The 12,803-nt window shown below is 38.5% G+C and overlaps 1 protein-coding gene across 1 annotated transcript; it reads left to right on the forward strand.

Annotated features, from left to right (window-relative positions):
• Positions 1-5,744: 5,744 nt before the first annotated feature.
• LOC135616563 (cytokinin dehydrogenase 11-like) lies at positions 5,745-8,804 on the forward strand. The gene is made up of 4 exons (XM_065115872.1): positions 5,745-6,506; positions 6,642-6,917; positions 7,376-7,638; positions 7,838-8,804. The coding sequence occupies exons 1-4, from the start codon at positions 5,802-5,804 to the stop codon at positions 8,175-8,177; spliced, it is 1,584 nt and encodes a 527-aa protein (XP_064971944.1). The 5' UTR covers positions 5,745-5,801; the 3' UTR covers positions 8,178-8,804.
• Positions 8,805-12,803: the final 3,999 nt, after the last annotated feature.

Genomic DNA, 12,803 nt, shown 5'->3' on the forward strand with positions numbered 1-12,803 from the left:
TATATATTCTAGTTTGATGTGGGATCTTTTTCATCATACACATCATCATATCTTTCAAATATTCAGCTTGAAATTAGATTTTTTCTTTTTTTTTTTGTGGTTGAAGGAATGCTTTTTTTTTTGTTTGCTCAATCAATCTTCATGATAATGACATATGATTGAGCCTAAATTTGATATGCTGATTTTGTCCAACTAAGCATTCATGGGAATAATCTTTTTTAAATTCAAAAATTCTTATTAAACTACCAAATGTTGATGAACAGAGGTTGCAATTTGGAAATCTAATTTTACAAGGCACTTAATAAAGGGAAAAAAAATTATCCTCCAAGAAAGAGAATATATATATATATATATATAAGAAAGATATGACAAAGAGAAATAAAAATAGAGGAATACTAGAAAATTAATTTGGTGAGCATCTTTGACCTCTTGATCAGTTTTTGACTCATCCCATCGATATCATCTTTTGATCTTTTCCATGGAAACAAGATATATCTTTCTCAAGCAAACTCATCTGTTCAAGTTTAGATGATGTAATAATGCTAGTAATAGTTTTCTAAATAAATGCTCGACAATCAAAGTTGATGATGCATACGGTGGATGTCAATAATTTCTAATAAGATTGATTTAGTTTGATCTCGTACGCATAGAAAGAAAGTCTTAAAATGTTAGAAAGAAAAGGCTCAAATACTTGATCGATCTTAATTATTATAATACCTTTTTATAATAGTGTGTTTAACTCCATAAAATATTTTACGATACATCTAAGTAAAATATATTTTTAATATATATTTTATATTGGATTGATGACTTTATATATTTTTATATTAGATGTATATATTTTATATACATCTAAGTATAATAGTGTGTTTACCTCAATAAAATGGTCTATTTTATTCTTGTTAAGTATGCCATCATGCATTGAATCAAGATTAAAATAAATATATTTTTTCCTATAAAAAATATACTATTTTAATTCGGATCCATCATGATTGATTGGTTGTTGGATACAATATGATGAGAAAGCCGTAAACTCGACACAACGAGAATGCATGAGTACGACGACACGTCGATGCACACATATGTCCACAACTTTGGGTGGAAGGAGGAAGAGAGTGTGGTATGATGTCGATCTATCTCTTTTCTTTGTGACCGGAAATGGTGTGGATTATGACTCGAGACTTCTTTCTCGAAAGCTCCGTATGACCGACCATATTTAAACTAGAAAGGAAAGAAAAAAGTTAGATTTGACATCGAACAACATGAGATTACGTGAGGGTTGAGTGTGGCATTAAGACTTACTCGACTCACACGTTTCTTCCTTGTTTTACATAATAATATATTCAACTAGTTAATGTTTTTTTGAAGAAATAATAATAATTTTATTATTCAGCTTATTCTTATCTCACTGACAAATTATGCCATAAAACGTTTAACTGTCCATTGATATGGGTAGACTGACGGTTGATGGATTAATATCTTTGTAACAAAAAAAAGAATATTAAGATTGATATTTTGATTCCCAAATAAATAAATATTCTTAAATTCATAATGATGTTTTTAATTCTCTTGGACCTTATTAATCATCTATGATTCTCTATCACATCATATTCTCTATCACACAATAAAAGTCTTACGTATGCTCTTAGAGAGAGATAGCACCATCGGATTACTTATTTTCAATCTAAATTTAAGCTTGATTTTGATTGGACATGCTCCTGTCGTAATTTTATAGGTCCCAATTGAATGATTTCGATGTTTCACCCAAGAAAGATAATGATTTGATCCTCATCATCCTCTAAGTCGGACAATCAAAACTTATCGTGTCGAATTATGTTTCTAAAAATCAATATACTTGTCAATCATCCATCGTAGTTGATCTTATATGATTTTATCTTTTCGAATAGACCTTAAAAAATATTTATGAGGATAAAGATTGACCTTAAAGGTCTATCTTTTGGGATAGACATTAATTGCTTCCTTCTTCCATCATTGAACTTATTAGCATAATCCAACTATAGTATTGGTGTTCGAACTCTCTTTTTCTTTGACTTTTTCTCTTTAAAAAAATAAAATACTCGATAATAACCAATCATCTAATCAAAAAGTTAGATATTATTTGTCCTCTATGGATGGAACACTCATTCCAAATGGACATATGAAAAATTAAGATTTTAGGTTTTCTAATTCGAGCAACATCAAAGAAAAATAAAATTAAACCGAGGCCATTATATTTCTATTATGGCCATGAAGATAAATTAATTCGTAATTTGACTCTATTTACATTAATCCTTTTCAAACCCTTGTATTAATTATTTTGATTCCCAAACAAATAAATATTTTTAGATTCATAATTATTCTTTTAATTCTCTCTTACCTAATTAATCATCTATGATTTTCTATCACATTATAAAAGGTCTTATATATGCTATTATAGAGAGATATGCACCTTCGGATTACTTATTTTCAGTCTAAATTTAAACTTAGTTTTGATTGGACATGTCTTGTCATAATTTTGTAAGTCCCAAGTGGATGATTTTGATGCTTCACCTAATTATGTCATTCTCTATCACATAATAAAATGTCTTACGTATGCTATTATAGAGAGATATGCACCACTTATTTTCAATCTAAATTTAAACTTAGTTTTGATTGGAAATATCCCAGTCGTAATTTTGTAAGCCCCAAGTGGATGATTTCGATGCTTCACCCAATTACGTCAGTGACATTCTTGAGAAAAAAGATTATGATTGGATCCTCATCATCCTCTAAGTCGGACAATCAAAACTTATCATGTCAAATATGTTTTAAAAAATCAATATACGTTCGATCATCCATCATAGTTGATACTTACCAAAAAAAATTCCGTCATACTTAATCTTATATGATTTTATCTTTTCGAATAGACCTTAAAAAATATTTATGAGGAAAAGGATAAATCTTAAAGGTCTATCTTTTAGGATAGACCTTAATTGCTTCCTTCTTCCACCTCAAGTCTTTTTTTTCCTTTCTTATTTATATTTACTATTCCACTTAGAACCCACCATCATCAACTATATGAACTTATTAGTATAATTCATTAACTATACATGAACATATTAGTATAATTCAACTATAGAATTGATCTTTGTCTCTCTTTTTCTTTGGCTTTTCTCCTTGAGAAAATAAAATATTCGATAATAACCAACCATCCAATCAAAAAGCAAGATATTATTTGTCCTCTATAAAAATTAAGATTTTAGGTTTTCTAATTAGAGCAACATCAAAGGAAAATAAAATTAAACCAAGGCCATTATATTTCCATCATGGCCACGAAGATAAATTAATTCATAGTTTGACACTATTTACATTAATCCTTTTCAAACCCTTGTATTAATACTATCCTTCTTGATGTATACAAGATAAATCAGCTAAAGCATGAATTCTACTATGTTTGAGGATTGTAGGAGCCTTAAACATGCTCGTATAATGTTCTTTGTTACTTGGATGTGAGGGGCTTATTCTTCTTAATTACATACAACACAACTGAAATTAAATTAGCAAGCAAGATTTAGCTCCTTTTAGGAACACTAAAAACATAACAATGGCAACTTGGACATGTTTGGCATTGATCTGTCTTCTTATTAAAGTTTATCTGGATCAGTAAACAAGTTTATCTATCTATGAGATCAGCAGAGTTAGGTGCCTTACTCCAAACTCTTACCAATCTACACAAGTGATGATGATATCATCTGCTCATCACCCAAACATACATAAATAGAGGAGAGTGCAGGTTGTGCTAAGAACTCCCACCTTTAGGTGTCAACCATTCCACTGAGATTAGTCTGCTGTGTTCTACATTTGATTTGACTCAAGGGAGACTTGTGATTCTTCAATTTGATAGCATGGTTTCTCCAATAGATTAGAGGAGAAGAATTAGGTAAAAAAAAAAAAAAATTCTGTTCTTTCAACCCCAATAAAATAATTGTTCATGGTGTCATCCAAGGGATAGGGAGAGAAATGTATGTTAATAAGATGAAGGAGTATAGTATGGAAGAGATAATCTTCTTTGTTTCACTCAATATACACTCCACATACTACATCTCACCTCTCACATCAACTCAACTCCTACCATTTTAATTATCTCTCTTATAGATCCATTCATCTATCTACAACTATCCTATTTAATTGACCCATATAATTATTATATCTTTTTTGAAAGGATATGTCTATGGCTATATTTAAGAAGCATAAGTAGAAAATTTTATCCAACAAGTACATAGAAATCCTAGCAAAAGTCTATATACAAATAGTAAAAATAAAAATAAAAATTCTTCACTATAATTTTGGATTGGATGGCACATATAATTTTATTGCCACAAATATTGATCACTTAAAGACTTTATGGGTTGATGTGGCTCATCTCCATCATGTTATATCATCCATCGCAGATGGCCACCACCACCAACATTGAAAAGAAGATGAGAGGAGAGGAGGAGGAAGAGGAATTGTTATCTGTTGGTGGCAGATATCGACGTTGCCATCCCCAACTTGCTTGAATTATTGATTCCCAGACAGACGTCCATTCCCACATGCATTTCTTCACTGGACCAAAAAAAAAAAAAGAAAGGAGGAAGATGACAACAAGCAGCAACAAAAATTGAGAAAGAAAACACCAAAAAAAAAAAGAAGAAACTTTTAAGTTTATCTAAAGAAATAAAAACACAAAAAGAAATGAACTCTTTATGCTTTTATATGTTACATATTTCATTACATACGTACGTACATACATACACACATTAATCAGTATAATTATAATACCATAATGAATCGGAACGATCAATTCCAAACATAATAACTCATTTTTCTTATTTAGTTTCAAATACTTTGATCATTTACAAATGTTAATATTATTATCAACGTCACGAAGCACGAAAAAGATCGAGGCCAAGGATTCGTCTAACTTAACATCGAAACAACAATTGGTGATGGATGGATGATACAAGGACACATCCTGGAACTCACTATTGATTTCATGTTTCTAATATTGAAATTGTTGTAGCTGCTGCTGATGATGATGTATCTATCTATCACGAGTACTATCGATTTACTATCGAAAAGAAAAATATCATACAACATATGATGTTCAAAAGAAAAAGGAAACGATTGTCCATTCGATCGTGCTTTGTGACGTCGAATGTGGTGTGAGATCTGAATCATTTTATATATGTACAATATATATACGTGAATGATTTGTCCCTTCCCTCAAACCATTGTTTATTCTCATGTCTGTTCCCATCCAAATATACTAACATCGGTTTGTGGTCATCTCCCACCTAAACCAATATCCTACACGCCCTAAAAGTCAGTCACACCCGTTCAGTATCCGACAATATCAGATACGTTTGCAATTTGGAGCCTTAAATTATGCATCGCCATAATTATTTATCGCTACGTATTTCCATCTTTTACGATTAATTTCCAGCTGAATCCTTTGTCGAATAGATTAAACATGCTAACCAATTTGGAGACTTTAAATTACGCATAGCCAAACAATTATTTTGATGATGTCTCTATTTTTTGGAAATTACCGTTGAAGATTTTGGTTATAATGGCAAAAAAATAAATAATGACCGCCATATTTGGAATATTCACAGAAAATTAGATGACGTCCTTCTTGACGTCGCCGTTAGCTGTGCGTGATCCATATAAAGTCCCATGAAAGCCGCCGTTATCTCTATATAAAGTCCCCCACCCCATCCCCCTATAACTCTTTAATAAAGACGAGCGAAGCAACCATAGGATACGATACGTACCACGACATGATGATGATAGCTTATCTCGAGCGGCAGCAGCAGCAGCAGCGACTCGTCCCCGACGGCGATGTCGAGCTCGACCCCGACCATTCTATCCTCCGCGCACTCGATAGCGATGCCACCGGAGACGTCGTCGCTGCCGCCGCCGCCAGGGACTTCGGCGGGATGGTTTTCTTGCAGCCTGCCCGGTTTCTCAGGCCCTCCACTGCCGATGACGTCGCCGGCGCCGTCGTTCTCGCCTCGCGGTCCTCCCGCCTCACCGTCGCAGCTCGCGGAAACGGTCACTCCGTGTGCGGGCAGGCCATGGCCGATGGTGGCATCGTCCTCGACATGCGCACCCTCGGCCCGGCCATGGAGATCGTCCGGTGCGGAGGCACCGCCGCGGCCGTTGACGTCCCCGCCGGTGCGCTGTGGGCGGAGGTCCTGAGTTGGGCTGTCCGAAACCACGGGATGGCGCCGGTGTCGTGGACGGACTACCTGGGTCTCACGGTCGGCGGCACTCTGTCCAACGGCGGGATCAGCGGCCAGGCCTTCCGTCATGGGCCTCAGGTGGCCAACGTGACGGAGCTAGAGGTGGTAACCGGCGACGGCGAGCGGCTCGTCTGCTCGCCGTCCTCGGCCTCCGACCTCTTCTTTGCTGTCCTGGGCGGGCTCGGCCAGTTTGGCTTCATCACCCGCGCTCGTATTCCCCTTGTCCCGGCGCCTAAAATGGTGAGATGCCGTTCGCCCACCCCCCATCCTTTCATCCGCCTCTCAGAAACCAATCGTCTCTCTTTCCTGTGCTAATTTTCATTTTCTTCTGATTTTTCTTACATATACCCATCGATTGTTACTCTGTCGACGCAGGTGAGATGGATAAGGGTGGTCTACGGGGCTTTCGACGAGTACGCTCGGGACGCCGAGTGGCTGGTGACTCGGGACGACTCGGCCGCGTTCGACTACGTGGAGGGGTTCGTGTTTCGGAACGACGCCTCGGACCCAGTGAGCGGGTGGAGCTCGGTGCCCATCCCGCCCGGCTCGGCCTTCGACCCGGCCAGAATCCCGGCCGACTCGAGCCCCATTCTTTACTGCCTCGAGCTCGCGCTCCACTACGACCACATACAGGCCGACAACGTGGACGAGGTAAGCAATAATTCTGCACAACCGCCCAATATCCATCGTCGTCACTACGGACACACCTCTCTTCTGTCGTCGACGTATGGAAACACCATCACTAATAGCGAGTTGTCTGTTGTACGTTTTCTTCTTCCCGACGACGAAAGCCCCTTTGTCCTGTAGCGCCTTTGTCGCGTTGGATCTCCTGACCCGCTGCTTTCTCACGCCGACGCCCTCCACCGAAGCCAAAACTATTGATCTCCCTCGACTCGTCTTTGGTAATAAAGCCGCACACGAATAATCTCGCGCGATATCGTGCGTACAGCAAAGAGATTTAAATGACACTGACACGCTCCGGCCCACCCGTGAGCGGTATCCGATTGTTTGTCCCCGTCCGGAATCATTCATTCATCCGCGCCGCGGTGAACCCCCTCGCTTAATTGCTCCTCTGTTTGTTTGCGTGTTGATGACTTTTGTTTTGGCAGCGGGCGAAGGAGATGTTGCGGCCGCTGAGGTACCTGAGGGGGCTTGAGTTCGCGGCGGACGTGAGCTACGTGGAGTTTCTGTCGCGAGTCGGACGCGTGGAGGAGGAGGCGCGCGCGAGCGGAACGTGGGCGACGCCACATCCCTGGCTCAACCTCCTCGTCTCTTCGTCGGACATCGCTGACTTCGACCGCACCGTCTTCAAGCGCGTTCTCAGCAGGGGCATCGGCGGGCCCATGCTCGTGTACCCGCTTCGCCGGAGCAAGTGAGTGCATGCAATATCCTTTCTTCGTCCTTTCTTTTCGTGACCGGCATGGTAGATATGGGGACTATAGGTGAGTACAGAGATCCCAGTTGCCATTTCCGGTATGGTAGATTTGCTGCTCTCGCCCTGACGTATCATACAGAGTCTTTTTCAGCTTGATTCCCTTTCGTTTAACTTCTTCCTGTTGGTGGTGGCGAAGGTGGGACAAGCGAATGTCGGTGGCGGTGCCTGACGGCGAGTTGTTCTACCTGGTGGCGCTACTGCGTTTCGTCACGCCGCAGGCGGGGGAGGCGGCGGTGAAGGAGGCGGTGGCACAGAACCAGGAGATCTTAAGCCACTGTCGGAACAAGGGCTACGACTTCAAGGTGTACATACCCCACTACGAGAGCGAGGCCGACTGGGCGCGGCACTTCGACGGGGACTGGACCCGGTTCATCGAGCGCAAGAGGCGGTACGATCCAATGGCCATTCTTTCCCCGGGACAGACCATCTTCTCCCGGGCCCGACCTCCCGCCGCCGTCGCAGCATCCGCCTCCTGAAGCAGAGATGGCCATCTCGATCCACGACGCTGACGGAAGTGGCCCGGCGTGCACAGTCATCAATGATGATGATCTGAAAAAGAACGTGATAAAGAAAAGCTAAAATAAAAGGTCTGGGTCCGGTGAAAGAGAGAGAAAGAAGAGATGGGTGGTGGTGAAGGTGGTGGTGGTGGTGGTGGTGGTGGTGGGAAAAGTACTAGTGGTGGCCTGTCACAGGGTGATGTTTTCTTTTTCCCATCTTTTTCTTCTTACGGCTCTTTATACATGGCCGAAGCGCAAGTTCTATATCTCTGTAAGCGATTGGCTCGCCGCGATCATGAGATCGATCCATGTGGGCGTGTTCTGACGCCATGAACTCGTCAACAATGCATGCCTTCTTCCATCACCCTCAAGTGGAGGGACGGGTTCTGGATGGGCGGAGATCCTCCAAATCCAAGTTGCAGACGTCGCACTTGTCCATTGGCCAACCTCGCTTTCCTTCTCCTAACCTACTTACCTGATGATTGATGTGCCTCGTGGGCACTCACTCACCCAATCATCTTCTCCACTGAGAAACACACTGGTGAGCATGTGTGACCTTTTGCGTCGGATTAGGTATGGTCTCTACGCGGTGTATCATTGATCTTTTGTATCTTGTTCTTCTTCGATAGAAGGTGTCTTTGATCCGTGATTGCATCCATGTCATGGCTCGTAATGCATTAAGATAGCTCCAAGCTAAAAGTACTGCTAGAATCTAGAGTTTGGGAACTGCACCAATGGCTATTGTCTCTTTTGATGCTGTCGCCAAAAGGCTGGACTTGTTACAAGATATTAGGTTATTTTAAGGAGATGATACTTGGTTATTTATTTGCATTAAAAATATAAAAGCAATGCCTCGATCGATCAAATCGATTACCAAGTGTACCTATACATCATTATTATAATAATTATTATTTAAATATAAAATTTATATGATGAACATTTTTTTAACCAAAGATAAATCGTGAAAGCGACTTAAACCGATTTATCGGACTTTATCGACTAGGATAATTAATATTTAAAAAATATATCGATTGAGATTGATGATTAAAAAAAAAAGAATGGGGACATTACTAATAGACTAGTGGCTTAGGCATGTATATTTTTTTATTCTAGTTAATTTATGATGAATATTTGGTACATTATTTCATTAGTTGACTCACTCAATATATTTTACTTTAAAGTTTAACCATCCTCCAAATCACCAATGCAAAGTTCATGAATACATGAATTTTTCATTCATATCAATCATTTACAGTCATTTGGTTCCAAATCATGATTCTAAAATATACACACTATATCACAAAAAAGCAAGACTATACCTATTTTGCTTTAAGCATGATACAACAAACAATAATCATATTTTAATTTCAATTCAAATTATATATATATATATATATATATATATATATATATATATATATATATATATATATATATATATATATATATATATATATACACACACACACACACACACACACACAATTGAAATTTCAAATTCATGTTTTACTTTATAAAATATGCCATTTAGGTAAAAAAAATCATTTTCAAACGATATTTTTTTAATTAAAAAGCCACTAATAGGCTCTAAAATCAATAGTGCATGGAAATATGTTCTAAGCATTTTATATTATGTTATTTTTCACATAAAATTCAGCACTCTTAGTTGTTCTTTCACAACAAATAATTCCAAAATGGGAGTATGATGGGAATTCTTCACGGATATATGCTGAATCGAGCATCAATCTTACTATAGTTTTTTCATTCAATATTTAATTTAGCTTACTAACCAAAATTACGGTGTGCTCATTAAGAATCGTCATTATCGAACATAGTTTGAGTTGAGATTTCCTCGATTTGCTTGCAAATATTGTCCGTGCCAACATTTGTGTCTTTTGAGTTATGGTTGTGCATCGGCCGAGCAACTTGCCCTTTGTTCTATAAAGGGCATTGATTCTTTTCTAAGTATACGAACAATGGAATGTCACATGGATTAACTTCAAAAGGCCAACTTGGTGACAAGAATGTACTGTGGTTTGGTTAAAGTGTGAGGCTAAACTTTATAGGATTATGATAGGAAATCCCTAATAGGAACACTTTGATTTGTCTTTTTTATGTTCCCTCTATCTAAACAAGAACAGTGATAAAAAGCCTAGTAGTCGGACAAAACCAGTAGATAAATTAAGGAGAGGAAGATTGTTGCTCTCCATGGACACAAGAAGAACATGATGATGATGACTCCTTGTTCATCAAACCAATAGAAACAATAGCAATTGAGTGTATATCCAATGCATTGAATATGATATATATTTCTAGGATTTCAAGTCTTACATGTGAATATTGAATATTTTATCTTACGCATTGTATGTGAACTAACAAACATGTAATTGAAACAGTAAGATCTTTTCTTAAAAGAATTTTCTAATATATATATATGCTAAAAAAGAAACAAAGGTCAACCTAGTTATAATAATTTTCTTTTAAGCCACGAATGATAAAAATACTATATTTATGTCAAGGAAGAAAACGAGATAATGAAAAAGGTGAACGATAAAAATATTATTTTTTAAATCAATAAAAATACGATAGAAAGAAAGCGAGTTAATCGAAAAGGCGAACCATAAAAATATTATGTTCATTAAAACGTATAAAAATACGATAGAAAGAAAGCGAGTTAATCGAAAAGGCGAACGATAGAAATACTATATTTTTTAAAATGTATAACTCATTGTTTAAAAAAATATTTTACATGGAACCGACAATCCGGCCACGTCACCGAGCCATCCGACCAATGAATGAAGGATGTGATGGCTTTGCATCCAGATGGAGGATGACTGTACCCAATTTCTTATTTCTCTCTAAGCACATTCCACCTACAAGATGGGGGAGGGGGTCAAATAACATGTGCAAAAGCAAGAAAACCCTCAGCAAAGGCATCCAACACAGTCCACTTTTTCTAGTACCAAACCTACCTGATCTTCCTTTTCCATGCAAAATTTGCAGCTTTTCCATAAAGCAAGATTCCTACCAAACACACACACATCCTCATCTCTCCCAAACTCCAACACTTGAAACCATGATGGAAGGATGTCTCTCTCATCAGCCTGTTAGAATGAGAGAAGAAGAATAAAAAAATGGTTCCACAGGCCATCATCAACTTGCAGTAAAAACTGCAGTGGCCTGTAGCTGCCGTGAGAAGGCAATTTATGTCAACCCATTCACTGAGCTACATGGTTGTCTTCCTTCATGAAAAGGTGCGGAGTTTTACAGCGAGGGCATCTGATTCCTTCGCCATGGCAGATCTACTTGGACTTGGAGCCTTGTCAAGCTGTGTTCTCTCTTTACAATCCTCCGCCTACTGATCCGTCCCTCAAAAGCAGGAACAAGCTGCACTGGAATTCTCACCTCCCCACGCAATAATAGCCCCATGATTCCTCTTCCCAACATTCACTCGGCTTCTTTAACGCACTCCAAAGCTACCACCTCTCTCCGCGGCTCCCATGCTTAGGCTTCAGCAGCTGCACGCTGCACGAGGGGGATCTTGCATTTCTGTATTGCATGCATGCAAGCTTCCAATGCAGAGCCAAAGGCGATAGATCTTTGAGTTTCGTGCCGAGTGCATGGTAACCACTTCAAACTCTCCCCACACACATCTCTCTCTCTCTCTCTGTCGCTGCTGTGGAGCCTATTGAGAATTCTCACAAGTACCGAAGTAGATTTGTTTAAGAAAAGGAGGGTCACCGCTGGGATCTTTAGGCTTTACCTGATATCAACCAGGCTTGCTTGGTGGTGTTAAAAGTAATGGGGGGGATGGATTTGGCATGCTTGGCTACGTTTAGGTACAAGCAGAATCTCTGGTGTTGGGAGCTTCTTTTGAGCATCAACTTTAGACCAGGAAAAGTTTAGTGGCCCAGCCAGGGAGGACGACTGCCTCAGCTAAATCCATGGTGGAGTGAAACTTGGAATGGCATTCTCTTCTCCAACCAGTTTAAATAGGCTTTGGGCTTATCTTTTGGGTCATATTGGGCCTCACCCGGATTGATCTAATCAATGACCCATCCGATAATTCGTACATCATCAACTTTATTCGGTCTAAACCATTGATCGAAGACGTATTCTCCAGATTGATTAAACTATCATTTATCGTAATTCAATTTGATAAGATAATTGATCCAAGATATAAGCTCTGGTCATTAATGCTAGATGCTTAAACTCAAGTTAATTATAATATACTCATTAGATATTTAAATAAAGTAGAGTCATATATTTAGGATTCTAATGCGGAATGAACTAAAGCTCAGCATCTATAATTCATTTGCATATCTTCGAGATTTTTGTGTTAATCAATTCCATCATAGGAAAAAAAATAGAGGGAAAAAATTATTTATAATTTAAAGAGAAAGAGAAAGGAAAGATAGGAAGGAATTCTAAAACGGAATATATTATTGAGTAATGATTGTATATCTTTATGTTTCAATGATGATGAGTTTAACTTATGATTAATGAAATTAACTGCCATCAAGATAATTCATGATCAAAATTTGAAGATTAGCAAAATAAGAATAGAGAACTTACCTAAAAACCAAGCAAATAATGAACTCAACG

The sequence above is a fragment of the Musa acuminata genome, chromosome BXJ2-7 (assembly GCF_036884655.1).
Source record: "Musa acuminata AAA Group cultivar baxijiao chromosome BXJ2-7, Cavendish_Baxijiao_AAA, whole genome shotgun sequence".
In the NCBI taxonomy this organism is placed as follows: domain Eukaryota; kingdom Viridiplantae; phylum Streptophyta; class Magnoliopsida; order Zingiberales; family Musaceae; genus Musa; species Musa acuminata.